Source organism: Dysidea avara, chromosome 6, assembly GCF_963678975.1.
Source record: "Dysidea avara chromosome 6, odDysAvar1.4, whole genome shotgun sequence".
NCBI classification, from domain to species: domain Eukaryota; kingdom Metazoa; phylum Porifera; class Demospongiae; order Dictyoceratida; family Dysideidae; genus Dysidea; species Dysidea avara.
This window is the reverse complement of record NC_089277.1, coordinates 30110991-30131046: the sequence shown is the minus strand read 5'-3', so window position 1 is coordinate 30131046 and position 20056 is coordinate 30110991. Positions and strand designations below refer to the sequence as shown.

The following is a 20056-nucleotide window of genomic DNA, read 5'->3' as shown; positions in this document are numbered from 1 at the left end:
ATTTTATTCATGACTTTAATTTATAGTTACTACTATGAAATCGCATTTCAATGTACTGTGTCCCTTGGGTCACTGTCAATTTTTGTATGCTTGTGTCATTATGTGTATGTTTGAACTCTTTATACAGCGATGTCTTGTTGTCGTCTTACTTGTGTTTCCGGTGTCCATTATTGAATTCACATGGCCCAATGTAAGTACACTCATGAAGCAAGCCAGCACAGTTTCCAACATGGGTAGGTGATTAACCTATGTGGCATACATTAGTCATGCCACAGGCACTCATGCTTTGCCTGGAATAAATGTAGTTGCCCTCGGGCCTGCAGGCCTCAGGCAAGTGCATATATGCCAGGCAAAGCACTCGTGCCCGTGGTAATATTATTACATTTGTTCATGACATAAACCTTGATGATATCATGGCAGCACTAATAGACTATATACTGTACTACAATATCAGTAGTGGTGCAAAACTAGAAAATACACCTAACATACAAAATAGTAACAGTGATAACATACAAAATAGTTACATGACGGTGATTATCAGAGTGTAAATAGAGGTCAGTAATTGGTAAATATCTGAATCTTTTTGTTGCTGGAGTCACAGACATAGATGTTACCATTGCTACTATTAAGGGCTACACTACTAAGAGCGCTGAACTTCCCAGTTCCAAAACAATGAATGAAGCTACCAGCCTGATCAAAGACAAACAGACGATTGTCATCAGCTACTAAGATGAAACCATTTGCATCTGTAGCAAGACTACATGGTTTGTTTAGATAATCTTTACTAGATCCTTCAGTGTGCAACTTGCCTGCTACATAATTACCGTCAAGTGTAAAGGTGATGATACATTTCTGACTAGGGTCAGCAACAAGCAGCTGATTAATCCCATTAGCTGCTACATCGTAGGGATCACCCAACTGACCAGAACCAAAAGAGATGCAAAACTGACCATCAGACTGGAACACTGATATACGATGGTTACCTTTATCAGTGACATACACTCTACTATCATGTGTTGTGATACCACGTGGTTGGTTTAGTTGACCATCACCTGAACCATGGCTCCCAAATTGCAGCAAGTAGTTACCATTAAATCCAAACTTCTGTACCCTGTGGTTACTACTATTAACCACATACAAGTGATTTTCATTGTCAAATGCAACACCTTGGGGACTACTGAGTAGACCACGGCCACCAACCTTGCTAACTACCTGATTTTCACCATCAATTATATACACACAACCACAGGAATTGTCAGTTACTGCCCATACTCCATATCTACCAACTGCAATGCCACAGGGATAGCCCAGGCTACCATCATCATTCAATACCTTATCGGGTTGGTTAAGTGCTTTGTAATTTCTATACACAACAATGCTATAGGGAGTTTCCCTAACTTGCAAACCATTTACCGACACTAAAAGCTTTAATACTCCAGCTTGATCAGCTACAAAAGAAGCCAAATAGCTACCATCGCAATTATCTTTCACTTCTAAGGTAGTAATTTTCCCTGTGCAAGTTTCCAGCTGCATAGACACATGATTACCTCCTTGAGAACAATACTGACTCTTAACATCCCTTGTAAGGAGAGTAACTGTAACTTGCTTCTTTACATAAATTTTAGCTGGCAACAACAGCTCTGAGTTGGTAGGAACACACAAACCCTCTGAGCCTACAGAAAGATGGCAAAACAGAGGGAAAAAGGACTTCAAAGGACATAGCAACTCAATATCATCCTTTTCTTCAGGTTCAAAGCTGATTTTGTCATGCCTAGATTTTAATTTCTGTAGGCAGTGATCGATTATTTGTTTCTGTTTTGCTGCATTGATGGACAAAATGTCTTGATCAGAATTCTTTTTGTAAGTGCCTTTCACTTCTTTTAAGCTCAAAACTTCACTTTTTGCTTGTTCAACCACTGTCAGCTGAACTGCTAATACTTTCTCCTTCCTTACCACTACATCACTTGCTTGCTGTTTCACTTGTTCTCTTTGTTCTCTTAGCATTAGATCTAGCTCATTATAATGTTCATAAATCTTGTTTCTCACACCTTCACCTTGCTCTTGTACTTTAGTCTTCATTGCTTTAATCCTTTCATACCGATCATCAAGACTCTTGATCATTTCATCTATTGCATTACTGGTCTTCTCCACTCCTTCTTGGCACTGGGTGACGGCTTGTGGAATTGTGCAGTGATCATGTTTAGAGTGTTCCCCAATCAGTGTACAAACAAGGCAGATGTTCTTTTCACAATTCTTGCAGTAGTGTTTGCACTCACAGTTGTCATGTTCCTTGCAAATATAGACATCATTGGTAGACATATTTCCAATAAATACCTGCAATATTGTACAATAAATCACTTACACTGAAGCTTTATGGAGATGTATCTTTGAATACCCAACTAAGTGGTAACAGTGAAGGTACATAAAAAATATATTCAAGGTACATATACTTTCAATAAGACAAGAAGAATTTCACTTACAGCTAATCTATTGGCTATTCAAAAGCAACTTTTACATACAGGTGTAATTAAGTGACACAGTGAAAAAGGGAAATTTTACAACCTGTACAACCCATTCAGTTAGTATACCTGCCTGCTCAAACACGGTCACAAGCCCAGACTACACAGCACACACACAGAGCCAAAATTATACAACAAATTAATGCATAAACAAATATGATGAAATCAAAAGGCTCACTCTTCAAAAGAATTTGAATGTATACTCAAAACATTCAAATGCTGATAGTAGCATACTAGGTCTATAATCAGGTACACATGCAGCTGGCAGTGCTACATGTAGTAGATGAAGCTATGCAGTGGCACTACATAAATGGTAGGTATAAACAATGTACCCGGGGACCCACAAAGATCCTCTTTTTGGAATTTATACAGTTCACAATATTCTATACTTGTACTAGGTACCTCTGCAAGTAGTCTTTTATGTGAATTCCCCATCATGGTCTCTCACACAATGTTTATACCAATTAGAAAATATAGGTGCCTCTGAAGAAGTGTCTGAAGCTGACTGCATTTATAGGCCACTTGCAAGGCCAGTAGGACACTTGCCTGCTGCACAATAAGCATGCTAGTCTATTATGTCGCCTAACTACTAGTGTTCAGAAACATTGTGAAAATTCACTATTTTGTATGAGGTCCGGTTGTAGAGTTTGCTCCGGGCTGAAACCTGCTGAATACGAGGGTTAGCTAGTAAATGTTATTCCCTGGCATAATTGTTTGCACAACGCTGGGTGACATAATAGACTAGTATGCTCATTGAGCACCTGGCGAGGGGCCAATAAATGCTGTCAGCTTTAGATACTTTTTCAGAGGTGCTTATAATTTATTTCTAATTGGTATAAACATCGTGTGAAACACCGTGACGAGGAAAAGTGGATTGGGCATGCTATTACATGCTAAGGTATCTAGCATAAGTATAGAATATTGTAAAGTGTATAAAATTCCAAAAATAGTTGGATCTTCGTGGGTCCCTGGGTCCATTATTTATACCTACCCTACATACACAACATGCTCCATGCACATGTACAGATACACTATTATACTTTACTGTGTGCAACCACAGTAATGCAATTAGCCTCTTGTGGATAATTACACATCAATAAACACTAAGGGAAAAAAAGATGTTGATTGTAAAGAATGGCATTCAGGCAATCCCATTTCTGTAGCTAGCAAGGGATTAAACCATCGTGGTAGCTGGTTAATACTTGAAAAAGCACTAACCTACGGTACTGCCCAAATGCAACGTCGCACTCGCAACTTTACTCGAGATTTTAAAAATTGCTAATTAAAGGGCGTGGCCACTGTTTCACTAATGATTCTCGAGAACGAAACAGCTGCCACATTGTCTCGTGAGCATAACAGTTTCCATGCCCCTTAATTAGCGATTATTTAAATCTCGAGCAAACTTGCGTGTGCGAATGAGTGTGACATTGCGCTTGGGCAGTACCGTAGTTGCGGCCTATGCCATATTACATACACTATGGCCTGTACACCTAGACAGCTATATTGGCACTGGCTATTCATGTTCACTGCCATTCTCATACACCTCTAAAGTCTCAAATACAACTATTTTATCAACTTTACAAACCTCCATCAATTGCCAAATCTTTCGCTAGCTGAAAAGTCCTTGTGTTTACAATAGGAACTTTCTATACTGCTTCAGCGCCGTTGTCTAAAACACTTATAGACAGTTGTAATAGGTGTCCTTGAGCTTTAGGTGATGTCAGTAATTACCAAGGTGCAGCCGAAGTAATTACTGATGTCACCGAATGGTTTTTAAATCCTCGAAGCCACCTATTACAAGTAGCAGTGTGTGTCTTACCTCACATTATTGTTGTTGTAACACTCAATTTTCATCAATAAAATGATGGTCTTTCATTCTCTAACTATTCCATATATGTGACCGAGCCTGCGAAAATTGGGAATGTGGGCACAAAAGATACCTCATCACATACACTGTAACATGTCATATCTCAGCACTGGAATAGAACATCTCCAGTCTGTAACTTGTATTATAAAGCCAACTAAATGTTTAATACGTACTGAAAATGTCATGGCTACAGAGTCATGGAATACAAAATTGTGATACAACAAAGTGTGAAAAAGTAGAAAATTTTTATGTGCCCACATGCCCTATTTTCGCAGACCCAGTCACATATTAGAATTCAATTGTACATTTCAATTAGGGCTGAGCGATACTACCGTTTTAGCGATATATCGCGATATTTTGAAAGTATCGATATTGCGATATTTTGTTATTAACTATCATGATACCATGCCTGTACATTATTGTCATTAAAAATCCATTTGTTATGCAGTACTAGGCTAAGAATCCTTGTAAATGATAAAGACCACCCATCTGGTTTCCCCTGCAGAGAGGTGTGAACACCATAACAACCTCAAGGGAGTTTGTAAAAGACGGAATAAGGAATAGCGGAATAACGGAATAACTCGCATCACAACGAACGGGCATTTATATGGCTTATGCAATGTTAGGGTGATTGTACTGTTACAGCTGTGAACTCATCCGTCGTAGATATCCTTGCAATGTTAGGGCGATTGCGTGTACTGTTACAGTTGTGAACTACACTGCTTCGTCGTTCATAGCCGTCCTAGCGAAGTGATTACTATATGCTCTTACTACTACTACTGTATGTAGCTAAGTATCATTGCGCTAGCACAGCTAGAATATACAGTATAGTTAGCTATTAGTTTCGTTTTAAGTCTTCATCCTTCCAGTGGAGGGATGAAACGAAACGGCCGTCACACCCCCTTTTGCTTGCGACATTGGTACCATACTTTACATACAATAGTAGCTAGTAAGAGCTATAATCAAATGTAATTTTGCACTTCGTAAGCGGGTACTGTATGTTAAGTATGGTACCAACGTCATGAGCAAAGGGGGCGTGGCAGTCGTTTTGTTTCATCCCTCTAATGGAAGGATGAAGACTCGAAAACGAAACTAATAGCTAACTACTGTATATTCTAGCTTAGCTACATACAGTAGTATAGTAAGAGCATATAGTAATCATTTCGCTAGGACATCTATGAGTGACGAAGCAGTGTAGTTCACAGCTGTAACAGTACACGCAATCACCCTACATTGTAAGGATATCTACGAGGGATGAGTTCACAGCTGTAACAGTACTGTGGCGGTTGTTGCGGTGTGTTCACTAACAAGTCAAACAATTGTTAATAATTCTGTTAATCAATACAACAATCACCAGCACACTCAAGATTACAACAACTCATGATAATTACAATCACGTGACTATTTATACTCTACGTTACATCACTATAAGAAGTCTGTTCATTACGTAATACCACATCTCCCCCTTAAGAGAAACGGCGGGGGGGACGAATCTCAGTCCCAGTTTGACTTCTAGTCATCATTCGGTGAGGCTCTTCTGGTTCTGACAGTTCTTCATGAAACCCAGCATTAGATTCTTGAGGAACAACTCTTAATTGGATTCTGTTCCTCTGAAGTTGACCTGAAGGAGTCTCTACAAGATAGGATCTGGGGGTTTCTGCTGAAGTAACTACTCTGCCCGAAACTGGACCATTATCAGAGTCTATCCAAACGGGAGTGTCATCGGGGATCATAGGTAAATCCTTGGTTCTATGACGTTTGTCAAAATTGTCCTTCTGTTTCAGCTTGTATGTGGCATCAGACTTCTGAAATTCTTCCAAATAGGTCCATTGAGGAATCAGCTTACAGTCTGCAGTAGGAACACAAGTTCGGATCTGTCTCCCCATACTCAATTCAGCTGGGCTCCTTCCACACCAGGGAAGAGGTGTTGACCTATAAGTAAGCATCGCCATGTATGGATCTTTACTGTTTTTCAGTAAATGTTTAACAGTTTGAACCATGCGTTCAGCTTGCCCATTACTTTGGGGATACTTGGGGCTGCTTGTGATGTGACAGAATCCATATTCATTTGCAAACTGAGTAAACTCTAGAGCTGAGAATTGTGGACCATTATCGCTGCGAACTACTTCCGGGATTCCATGATGTGAGAACACATTTTTGAGGTGGCTAATGACAGCTGCTGAGGTAGTTGTAGTCAACTTGGTTACTTCAGGGTACCTTGAAAAATAGTCTACTGTTAACAAGTACTTGGTACCTTCCAGTTCAAACAAATCTGTCCCTATAATTTGCCATGGATAATCTGGGAGTGTCGACTTGATCAGGGGTTCTCTCCTTTGTTGGGCTTCTCTAGCACATGTGGGACACTGACGAACTATCTCAGCAGTATCCTTGGTAATCTCAGGCCACCAAACGGAGCACCTCACTCTGGCTCTACAGCGTTCGATCCCTTGGTGCCCCTCGTGAATCTTTGCCAAGGTCTCCTTTCTTAAAGAAGAAGGAATAACAATACGCTGGTTATATAATAGCAAATTATTATGAAGCGAAAAGAAACTTCTCACCTTCCAAAATGCACTCAGGTCAACATCTGTAGGAGATTTGGCAGGCCAACCCTCTAGGCACCATCTTTTCACTGTCATGCACGTCGAGTCATCATCCTGAGCATCTTTGTACTGTTTCAAGCGATGCTCCCCAGCTGGTAGAGCTGCTACTACAGTATCAACAAACCATTCTACTTCTTCTTGAAGTTGATTGTCACAAAGTGGGGATGGTGCTCTTGATAAGGCATCAGCTGTAGTCAGTAGCTTTCCAGGTACATGTGACACAGTGTAATTAAACCTGGCCATTCTGAGTCTAAAGCGAAGAATTCTAGGAGGTAAATGGTCAAGGTTTTTGGCATTCAACAATGGGATGAGTGGCTTGTGATCTGATTCTATTAGAAAGTGAGTACCCAGTATGTAGTTTGCAAATTTGTCACATGCCCATGTAACTGCCAGGGCCTCTTTTTCTATCTGGGCGTAGCGTCGTTCAGTCTCCGTCATGGAGCGGGATGCGTACGCCACTGGCTTCCAGACTTGGCCTGACTGTTGGAGGAGAACTGCACCCAACCCGTAGGAGGATGCATCAGCAGATACTTTGCTGCTGGCTTCAGGGTCATAAAGTGCCAGGACTGTTGGTTGTGTCAATTCAGCTTTAATTGCTATGAATGAATCTTCCTGTGTTGGGCCCCACACCCAAGCATGTGACGGACTCAGTAACTCACGTAATGGCTGACTAATTTGGGATAGCCGGGGAGAAAATTTCCCTAACTGGTTAGCCATTCCCAGGAACCTGCGTAGCTCAGTAACACTAGTAGGGGGTTTCATATTAGATACTGCTGCAATCTTCTCTGGGTCTGCTCTGATTCCTTGGCTATCAACAAGGTGTCCCAGGAATTTCACAGATTTTTGGTTGAATTCACACTTAGTACGGTTCAGGGTGACATTAGCTGACTGTAGTTGCTGAAGTACTGCCAACAATCTAGAGTTGTGTTCTTGTGGGGTGGAACCAAACACAAGGATATCATCCATCCGGCATACTACCCCTTGCAGACCCTCAAGAATTCTCTTCATTCGTTTCTGAAATAGTTCTGGGGCACTTGTGATGCCAAAAGGCAATTTGTTAAAACAATACCGCCCAAATGGGGTTATGAATGTTGTAAGGTGGCGAGAATCTTTGGCAAGAGGAATTTGCCAAAACCCACTATTGGCATCGAGTTTGGAAAATATAGTGGCACCAGCTAACAAGGCTAAAGTTTCATCTACTTTGGGCATCGGGTGTACTTCTCTGAGAACACCTTCATTCAATTTCTTCAAATCGACACAAATTCTGATGGCCCCAGATTTTTTTGGAACCACCACCATCCCAGCACACCATGGTGTGGGCTCGTCAACCTTAGAAATAATACCACCAGACTCCATTCGAGTTAATTCTTCTTGGACTTTCTTACGAAGCGGTAGTGGTATGTTACGAGGGGTATGAAGAGAATGTGGCTGTGTATCATCCTTGAGTTTAATCAAATATTCATCCCTTAAAGTGCCTAAACCTCGGAAAACTGTGGGAAACTGGCTGTAAATGTCCTCAGCAACCATAGTATGAATTCTGCAAATGAGCTGCAGTGCTGTGATGGCTGGTAAACCTAAGGGGTTGTATCTCAAGCCCTGTACTACGAAGATTTCCTGTCTAGATGAAATCTCTTTGTTAGACAGAGCACCTGTAAATTGTCCCAGTACAGTCAACTTTTGGTTGGCAGGTCCTGACAATATCTTAGAGGGCTTCTTCAACTCTGTTTTTGGAAGTGCACGGTATGTTTCCTTTGATATGGCTGTTACTGCAGCACCAGTGTCTAGTTTGAACTGAACAACTTTGGTATCCAGAGTCACTGTAACATACCAAGACGATTCTGAACTGGTTGCCATGGCATCTAGGAATGCAGTATCAAGGGACAGTTCTTCAACAGGAGGTAGTTTCTCACTGGGTGTGGTATCTACAGATAATTCATCAGTGGGTGAAGTGTCGACTGAAAATGCTTGTTTCTTAATCTTGGAAAAACAAAGTGAGCTGTAATGCCCTCTTCTGTTACATCTGTGGCATGTGGCACTGATAGCTGGACACTTAACACCTTCTGGATGTCTACTGTGACCACACCTACTGCATGCTTGTGCAGATTGTTGTCTGTCTGGCAACATGCCTCCTCTGAGTTGTTGTGGGTGGGGTGTGGTTTTTCCACCAATGGCTCTCTTGTTGGAATACTTGGATACAGCATCCACTACTACAGGATCTTGCATAGTCCCTTCACCTTTTAACTGACGTTGCTGATCTTGTACAGCTTCGTTCAAACGTACTGCCTTCTTAGCTTTGTCGAGCGTTAGTTCCGGGTCGAGCTGAAGGCGTTTGGAAATGGCTTCATCTCTTATTCCAACAACAATTCTGTCACGGGGCATCTCTTCTGTTAAGTTTCCGTACTCACAAGTCTCTACTAAGGCATAAAGCTCGGAGATGTACTGCTCCACTGTTTCACCAGGTAATTGGTTGCGACGATTAAATTTGGCTCTTTCAAAAATTACGTTCCTTCTAACTTTGAAGAACCCGTCAAGTTTGGCCAGGACAGTGTCATATTTCTTTCGTTCTTCACTAGTAATTCGCATGGAAGTTAGAACGTTGTCCGCATTTTCTCCCATCGTATACAACAGTGTGCTCACTTGTCGAGTTTCAGATTCTCCCGATAAACCAGACGTTTCTCTAAACTGTTCGAATCTTCTTTTCCATTTGGACCAGCTGTCTGGATTATTGAAGTCGAAAGGTTCCGGCGTTTTCAACTGAATGCCAGCCATCCCACTCCTGTCACCATGTGGCGGTTGTTGCGGTGCGTTCACTAACAAGTCAAACAATTGTTAATAATTCTGTTAATCAATACAACAATCACCAGCACACTCAAGATTACAACAACTCATGATAATTACAATCACGCGACTATTTATACTCTACGTTACATCACTATAAGAAGTCTGTTCATTACGTAATACCACAAGTACAATCACCCTAACATTGCATAAGCCATATAAATGCCCGTTCGTTGTGATGCGAGTTATTCCGCTATTCCTTATTCCGTCTTTTACAAACTCCCCAACCTCAAAGCATGTGTTACAATAACTGTTACTGTAAACAAGGATGATAGTGGCTAGTTTGCTATCACCTATAAGGACTTCCTGCAGGAATGCTAAGCAATACATTATGTGGTACCAGCTATGATTGACTTATTTGTAAGTATCGTGAACTATTCAGTTTGTGAAGAGTGGCTTTAGTATCGATCGTGATACTAAAATGGCAGTATCGCTCAGCCCTAATTTCAATTGCCATAAATGTACTGATTAATCATTGAAATATTTGAATTCTCAATTATACAGTAGCATTCATTTAAGCACTACATCTAATTTATCCGTGCCATATGTGTTTTGGGTAGGGATGTAGAAATTATAATTTGGGAATAATAATGGGCAGAGAATTATTCCAGCATTGTGAAACAGATTTAGAGCATAAAAATACAATAAGATACTCTAATACAGTAGTCATCTATTTTAATTTCCAGCCAAGCATTAACTTGACTATGGTTAAGGTTACCAGTCTTATTCCCTTGCTGTTTGACGTGGGTTCAGCCTGAGATGTGCTACAATGCATACATCATGCACTTACTGTTGTGACTCATTTCTTTCTCCACTATGGCATAGTAGCCCTACCGTGTAGGTGTCGAGACTGGGTTGAAACAATTCAGTTGATGTTGTGCTACTTCTAAAAACCAGGTACCCATGCAACTAATCTGGGATTAATCAACTAGGTATTACTATTTTAGCCAATAGGTTTTTTGGTTTTACAATTTACTGTAATTGCTGATTTCATAATTCATGAATCATTCATAATTCTTCAATTACATTGCTATGCACTGCCAAGGAAGTGCTTGTTCAACAAACCACTTTTAACAACATAATTAATGCACAGAAGTATCTTCTAAACTGTTTGTTTGACTATCGTGTTTTTTCCCACTCGACAAAACCTCAAAGATGCTCTTCATTTTTGTTTGCGTAAATAAGGAATACACCTCCTTTCAACAACTTGGAAGGGATAGGCTATTCCTGGTAGACTACGAGGCCTGCACCGTTGTTTTTCAGTTGCTAAATGCTTGTAAAACCCAAAGGAAAGGCAATTCACAAAGTCTGAAAAGAGTTGCCACACCCGTACTTCAGACTACCAAAAAGAAAGCACCTCAGAGCAAAGTTTATGTGTGTGGACGTTTATAAATTAGCTTTCAATTCTTATGTCCTGGCTGCTTTTTACCATTTTTAACGTTTCTGCTCATGTGGGTGCATACAGACAAACAAACTTAGGTAGGTAAGTAGGTACACACACACACACATGCACGTACGCACACACACAATTACAAAAACAATTTCAGTTCAGTAAACCAGGCACGCATCCAGCCAGCTTTGGGCGCATGCCTGGTTTAAAAATCAAACTAGCCTTCCAAAATTGCATGACCAGAACCATCCAATTTTTGGATGGATATAATATATTAATTAAGTTCAGAAGTAGCAATCCCCGGAGAATTATAAAATTAATGGAAATGATTTTTATTTAGCACATAAATTTGTGTAGTACTCTCTGAGGATATCTCATAAACACTTAGTTTTAAAAAAAATCTGTTAAAGGGTGTTGGCGTTATAAGCAATTTTGCTCTTTACATATATGTTAAAGCATAGCCGCGAGTGCTATATGAAAAATAAAGCATGAGGCACTTTGCCTCAATGCTAATAAAGCACTCGGTTCTGCCGCATGCTTTATTAGCTTCTCAGCCGCACGCCTCGTGTTTTATTTTTCATATAGCACGAGCAAGGCTATGCTTTAAATGATTTATGGAACTTTCTAGTTGTCTAGCTTCACCATACACTAGGACTCGTAATTAACATGTGTTGCACAAATTATTAGCAGCCTGAACGCACACAAACAAGTTTAACAAAGTAACTCACACGTAGTTCACCATAGTTTGGTATGGTAGACGTTCATCACGTATTTTGGCAGGTTTTGCTCGCAACCCACAATCGATTCTATTGTGAGTCACATGGTGAGGTATTTCCGTGATATCTCCAGGACTTGTCCATTTACATTAACAAACGTAACAGCAATGCTACCTTCTAAAATCTATCATCGAAGCATTTAGGTATGTCTATAAAAGCAATCCAGTGGTATAACTTGTATTGGCTGGGGTGAATGATCACTCAGCACGGCGAGGCTATCAGCCTTCACCAGCATGGGTGATTAGTCGTACTGGCGTGAGCCCCACAAGCTATTAGCCTGCATTAAGGCATGTGAGCAACTGTGCTTTATTGCCCACAAAGAGTGCTTTATTGTACCACAAAGAGTGCTTTATTGAATGAATAAAGCACTCTTTGTGGTTGATAAAACACTGTTGGCCAGTTGAGACTGTACTTTATGAAATTTAAAGTACACTTTTTCCTTTGATCTCGCCCACACAAAGTTCTATTAAAAAGGTAAAAATTCGAAAAGCAGCACAATTGAACAAATGCTTATAACCCACCTTCGCAAAAGCTTAGTACATGGACCACAGTGCAACCATACTTGGAAGACCATCTGAATAAAGGTCACCTCTGTAGAAGGCCACTAAAAATTAATAGTTGCATCCATTAAGCATCTTACAGATGGCAAAACAGAATACACAAGGTTGAGTGCAAACACTCTGTACCAGTCATCTCCACAATATAACATGCATGCAAAACAAGGAGCTGTACTGGTGATTTAAATTTTTACTCTTTATGTACAGCTCCTTGATTGCTACTAGTGCTGGGCGGTATTGAAAAATAGCAAACGGTATACCTTCCATAAAAATAAGTATCATGGAATTACTAAATATCATGGTATTAATGTAAAAGCCATTAGTATTAAGTAACTGCCATTTACCTCAACAAAAGCACCAAATACCCATGGTAGCTCAGCAAACCTCAGGTACAAATTACCACAAACAATCTTGTTTACATAGTTTGGTTAGCTGACTACATCAGCACCTGCCTACAAACATTGTCACACATCTGGTTACCTGGTTACCTTCTAAAAATGGGATGAAACAAGCCCACAGGGCCCAGATGAATAAGCTACTATGTTGCAAATCGACTGACTTACACTAACATTGAAAACTATACACATGGACAAAAATGTTCATCTTGGTGTACTAAATGTTCCTGCAAAGAGAACATAAAACTGTGGTAAATCAAAAGTAGGGGATTCCCCTAAAGTGACGAGTGCCACCTAGAATAATGACTTTGAAAATCATCCTAGAGACATCTTACGCAAAGAAAGTCACCTTTATGGAATAATATTAGTCCATTTAAGATCAAAACACAAGCAGCTGGATATATATTTTTTAAAATCGCCAAAACTTGGTCTGCCAGCCAACCTGTGCATATATAGTTGCAAGGCTGGAGGCCAAAACGAAGCAGCATACGGCTACCATTTTATGCTACAATAACAAACCTACCAGTGGCATCTGCCTTTTGGGGTTTCAATGCGTGTGTACTCTCTGTGCCTTGTCTTTCCTTTTATCTTCAATCAGGCTGGTCATCGTCTTCTTCATGCAATAAAATCATATTACAATCTATTTAATCCAACACGATGACCTCACCCCTTATTGGTCTCACTTCTCATGCTCCACAGCTGCTTCAAATCTTTACTACATCACCATAATTATGACACCATCATGTTGCAAAATCTCCAAAAAATATCCTGAAAAAGGACAAATGGTTTCATTTTTGAATTGAGCTGGGTGGAGTTCCTGGTATACTATCACGTGAAGAAATATTACAGAAACACTGACCGACTGCTACTACACATACTGCCCAATGCTTTGGACTATCATTTGTCAACAAAATTCAGTGGCATCAAGACTGACTTTAGTGTCATTGAGAGAACTGATCACATGAAGAAATTTGTGGAGATTTCCTTCCACTTTTAAAATTTCGGTTGATAGCTAAGGGGGAATCTCCATTCTGGTTTTGGTACACTTAACGTCATAATGATGTTAAGGGGGGAGGGGGGTTCAGCCCATGACGTTATTAATTTTTATTAAAGCAGTTATAGTGTAAACAGCTATAGAACAGAGAAAGTGACGTGATTAAACAGCTATACTGTTTGTAGACTATGTTTTCAGGTAAAGAATATAACGTTTAGTGCTTCTATTGCCAATGCATTGTTTTCATAGTGTGACGTTAAGGAGGGGGGGTCTGAAGTTAGCGTCATTATGACGTTAAGCGTACCAAAATCAGTTTGGAGATGCCCCCTAAGTCCCAAAAGGTTGAAACCTATATTAATACTGTGATGTATCTGTCGTGCTATATCCAGCACGTACGTACGCGCCTCTCTATTATCCATGAGTCTTGCCCTTCAATACTTTGACCACGTTCGCATATCTACCTACAGTACTTGTCTACGTACGTACTGTACGTGACACTTCCCTGCACAATAATCCAACAGTCCAAGGCAATAATCAGTGTATGGCGCGTAATGTTGGACAAAATATCTATTACTACAGTACTGTACATAGTGCGACTAATGTGCAAATCTAACCTTTTTTTGTAGCTGATAGATAATCAAGAACGGAGGATTTTCTCGTGATGATTTCACACCAAATCTATACTGTACTCATGTGATTAGAAGTTAATATCACGTGATTAGTCTCGATTTGTCTGGGAGGAGAGGAGGAGGCAATTCTCCCCTCAGAATGATACCTGGCCGAAATTATCCTTCTTGGCCGGAGTGCACGTGGGGCTGAAAATCGTGAATAAGATCTAATTGAATGCTCAAATACCCTAATAGAGCAGTCAAAATGCTTCAACAAAACGCCAGTAAAAACGTGTACCTAAAAGTAGCCTAAAAGTAAAAATTGTCTGCAGCGGAAATCGAATCACTGACTTTAGAGAGTTGGTTTCCAGATATCTAAAAGGCTATTTTGAAATGCTGTATGTTTTAATCAACATCGCCAAAAGAGTTTTTATGAACTGCAAGTAGCCTATTTTAAAATACTTTTGACTAAAAAGTTAGCGATATGCTTCAAATTGTGCATTCTGGTGAACTTTGAGACATGCAAAACCTAAAATGGCTACAGCTTCCAGGGGGGGGGGGGGGGGGGGCTTTGGGGGCTGAAGCCCCCCCCCCCCCCCCCCCCCCCTTCATATTTAGGCTTTACTTGATCAATATGCTGAGTATTATAATGGAATTTTGTCTTAGCATAATTATATGATCACTAATAATACAAATACTCATAAAACCACCTTATAAACATCTTTCCAAGGTATTATCAGTGGATTTATGCTAAAGTTTATGTAACAAGGACCCGGATCAGCATTGGAGGTTTACAAGATCGAGATACTCTAATAGAGCAGTCAGCTAACTACTCTAATAGAACATTCACTGGAAACATGTAGTTGGTTCTGTTATGGAATTTTTCCAAATCTGCCTGCACCTATACATATAATGAAGTGCATTGGTCTGTTTAAAGTACTTCATTCATCTACTTGTGTAGTTAATATGTATGGCAATACTTAATTCAGGTACACAATTTCCATTGAAAATGCTCTCAGATTCAATCTTGTATTGTTCAATTTTCAAAATTTTCCACTTTCAACATTATTATTCTAACATACACTTATTCAGTGTTGTGCAATTGTGAGAGGGGTGCATCATGTACTTGGTTGTCTGTACCTACCCAAACTTTTCCATTAGCAAAATGCTTTTGTAGAGAGCCACACCTATAATCTAAAGGCAGGATATAAAATATCTACAGGCAGACAATATTATGAATTTTATGTGGAAATGTCTCAAAATTGCAGTATTTTAGCATCTATATTTCAAAATTTTCCTGGGGGGGCATACCCCCAGACCCCCCTAGTTCCAGCATGCGCAAGCATGCTGGAAAGTGTGCTTCGCACATCTCTACCCAAGAGATTAGTACCTTGAGTTAGCCCCCCCTTTTATAAATCCTAGATCCGCCCCTGGCTTCTGGGGGGCTGTGCCCAGCAGACCCTCTGCCACCAGAGATTCTGTACTCTGGTCAGCCTTTCTTCACATCAACTACTGCCACTGGTTTTAATGTACAGACCTCAAAATGAGTGTAGTCGTACGGTATGTAGCTAATGATTATAATCACAAATTAAAATGAGGATACTTCGCTCCAGCAAAGATTTTTGCTTAGGCTCGTGGGCTAGCAGTAAACATGCTTACATAGTAGGCCTTGCCTTCTATGCTCACCCTCCAGTGCTAGGGACCCGCCGATTATGCTCATAATTTTACCTATTATGCTATGCTGCACTGCTCAAAAATTCACCTATTATGCTTAAATTAATGCTCAATATTTACCTATTATGCTCGATTATGCTCAATGTTCATACCTTAGTTCATATGCTTTGCTACTAGTTTAACACTGTATAGAAAAAAATGAGTGGCTGGAGTATAAATAATAAATTCCTGCTGCATATGTAAGAGAAAAGATCGATATACTCGTCAGTTTGATGATTGTTCTATTAGAGTTACTGACTGCTCTATTAGAGTATATCGATCTTATTTTGCAATTGTCATTTTCCAGCAAGAATTTATACTATCGTACAAATATTTAACCTATTATGCTGGCATTATGCTCAATGCTTTTAGGTACCTATTATGCTCAAAATTATGCCAGCATAATCGGCGGGTCCCTATCCAGTGCCTATAACTGGTTAGCTCATAGACTGTGAAAATGTTGAGGACTGTGCCCCTCCAACAACTATTATACTCTTTATTGTCTAAAACCAAACTGAGATTACTATAATTAAGATACTCTAATAAACAGTGCTGGAACTGCTCTAGTTGCATTCTACATAATTATTTGACATGGCCACTAGCTAAATGAGGTGGTCCATATTAATGAGGTACACCTTTACATTATCTTTGGGACGAACTTATCTGTTCAGTGACCTGACCACTAAAATGAGGTGGTCTTTTGACTTAAGTGAAATATCACTTTAAATTTAGGTGAGCAAGCTTTACAGCACATATGCTGAAGGTCTGCAGGACACCTGATCCTACAGCCTGTTTAATGTATATGTATCCATAGGAACTCTAGAAAGTGACTTTTTATCTCAAAGTAGGGGCAGTTTTAGGGGGGTTTCCTCTGAAATAGCGCATCCCCTACCATTCATCTGGGTGGTTATAATTACAAAGAGTTATAGATACTGTATTATTTTATGGCCTTTTCTATTGGCAAAACTTCATACTTTTGCCCTTGAAATCACCCCTCACAGTGTTCAAAAGCAGTTGGTGACCATTTTTTGGTCTTTGACTTACAGCTAGGCTGAAGTTGTAATTCCAGAGAACCTGAAACCTTCTCTGAAAATTTCTAGATCCATCCCTGCAAAATACACCAAATGGATTATGAACATGCATTTAACTGTCAATGAGCATATCAAGATTTCGTGATGGAAGCCTGTTTTATATAATAGAATCATGAACCACAGTAGTGGTTCATAATAGAAACCGCCTATATATGCTTTTTGCCAAAATCCTAATAGAACACACACATAAGCACCACCTTAGGAGGCTCCCCAACCACAAAAGAAGCCTTAGAAGTTAATTTGGAAGAAGTGTAGGCTCACTGGAAAAATATCTGAATATTCCAAACTTCATATTTTTTCCACAGGGCTAGAGCAAAATGTGAATACCTTTTGGGGGTAAAAACTACATAACTTTCCTTCGTATATATGTCTTTCTTCATGTACATGACCTATTTTTAAATACATATTACAATGATAACATCAATTCTCAAGCAGATTTGCTTCTTGTAGGTTCACTTTTCCATTGATCTTCTTCTGACTTAGTTTCTGCACGGGTGACCAACGTGTTAATATGTATTAATAAGTATCCAATATATTCATGTTAACACATTCACTTGGAAACTCTATATCAGTACCTACAGTAGTTCTTACCGGAAAATCCCTGGACACAAATCTTACAGCTTTTTGCTACACACAGTACAGCTTCGACCCCACACACACACACAGTACTATAGCATACATTGAAAAAATTAAAACATGGGAATAGAGATTGCTGAAAATAGTAAAGAAACAAGAGTCAAACAGGCCAGCATGTTAAACACACAGAGATCTCTATTAGGACTCAATGGATATGGTAGAAACTAAGGAAAAAACAGTAGTTTCTCCATAAATCAGGGGCAGATAAGTACTGAGAATGCTTCTGTATAAATGTTTATTTGAGTTCAAGTAGAGATCTCTGTGTGTTTAACATGCTGGATTGATTGACTCTTGTTTCTTTACTTTTTTCAGCGATCTCTATTCCCATGTTTTAATTTCTAAAATTTTTACACTAGCTAGTTTACTTTTATAAATCCATTTGTGGATAGCTAACATGATAATAAGAGGTGCTAATATTACACAGTGCTAAACATGACAAGTTAGTCATCATGCACAGTAGCTGTCAAGTAGTCAGCTAATATTATCAGAGTTAGCCAGCACCAGTGTATTGTTTCATTACTGTGGAATGTACTTTGTACTATATCGATTTGACATATCCATCTATAGGCAGTGTATAGCATGCTGTGGTCAGCAATAGTATGTCTTCTGATCAAGACACACGATAGTGTGTCGTGCGGCCCAAGAAGCCGGCGCGCCACACCGTGAGTATATTAACAGGAAGAAAGAAAACGCAATTTTCACACATATGTACCTCTGTGATTCCTTATCCGATTGGAACCAAATTTGCTAGAGACGTGCCGCCCAGTTAGGGGAGTCTACATACCAAATTTGAAGAAAATCGCTCCAGCCATTTCCGAGATACGAGCGAACAAAATTTCGTTTTAATTTCTTCGTTTTTTTCTTCTTCTTCATCTTCTTCATTTCGCACACTTCGCAAAATTCGCCATAAAACACGAATGCGTGCTCGGATTGGGCTGAAATTTGGCACACTTAAAGGGCTCATTAAAGCGGATCTCCCTACCAACTTTGGTAGGAATCCGATGAACATTCACGGAGTTATGACCGATTATTTGCGTAAAATAAGGTCGAAGGTCTGTCACGCCTACAGGGTAAATCTCTTGGAGGAATCAGTTGAACATTGATATGTAGATGGAGCAACCATCGTAGGAGTGCCTTTTTGTGGTTTGAAAGGAATCGGGATAAAGACCATGGAGATATGACACAAAACCCAACCTGTGTCAAAATTACGTGATCGATTTTTATGAATAAATAAGCTATTAGTTTTCGTGTCTACCAGGCAAACCGCTTAGAGCAACGAGCTGAAAATCAGTATGTAGCTGGAATAATCATCATAGAAAGTTCTTGCAGTAGTACAGAAGAATCGCATTACAAATCACTGAGTTATGATTCGAAAGGCAACTACGTGCAGCAAATGCGAGATCGAGATACTCTAATAGAACAGTCACCCTAATAAAGCATTCAGTTGCATGTATAATTTACTCAGTTATATTACATTGCAAGTTATTCTGTAGGGAATTCAGCTACAAACAAGTCACCCTGTAGTCAGATCAGCTAGAACAAGGTACCTAATAGAGAGTTCAGCTACAAAGAAGCCATCATGTAGAGAGTTCAGCTCAAATAAATCACCCTGTAAAGAATTCAGCTACAAACAAATTGCCCTGTAGAGAGATCAGCTAGAAGAAGTTACCTTGTAGAGAGTTCAGTTACAAAGAAACAATCATGCAAAGAGTTTAGCTGCAAACAAATCAACCAGTAGAAAGTTCCGCTATGAACAGATCACACTGTAGAGAGTTCAGTTAGAAACAAGTCATCCTGTAGATAGATCAGCTAGAAGAAGTCACTTTGTAGAGAGTTCAGCTACAAAGAAACAATCATGTAAGAGAGTTCAGCTGCAAACAAATCACCTGTAGAGAGTTCAGCTAGGAACAAGTCACCCTGTACAGAGATCAGCTAGAAACAAGTCATCCTGTAGAGAGTTCAGCTAGAAGAAGTTACATTGTAGAGAGTTCAGTTACAAAGAAACTACCATATAGAGAGTTCAGCTGCAAACAAATTGTCCTGTAGAGAATTCAGCTACAAACAAATCACCC

General features: G+C 39.7%; 1 protein-coding gene across 1 annotated transcript; it reads right to left on the bottom strand.

The window, feature by feature from the left end:
* Window positions 1–401: 401 nt before the first annotated feature.
* Window positions 402–14619, bottom strand: LOC136258168 (tripartite motif-containing protein 2-like). The gene is made up of 2 exons (XM_066051486.1): window positions 14551–14619; window positions 402–2334 (listed from the first exon to the last, which is right to left on the bottom strand). The coding sequence occupies exon 2, from the start codon at window positions 2317–2319 to the stop codon at window positions 556–558; it is 1764 nt and encodes a 587-aa protein (XP_065907558.1). The 5' UTR covers window positions 2320–2334; window positions 14551–14619; the 3' UTR covers window positions 402–555.
* Between the last annotated feature and the right edge of the window lie 5437 nt (window positions 14620–20056).

Excerpts from the sequence above, each read along its gene's own strand:
- LOC136258168 (XM_066051486.1), bottom strand. The coding sequence starts at position 2,319 with ATGTCTACCAATGATGTCTATATTTGCAAGGAACATGACAACTGTGAG.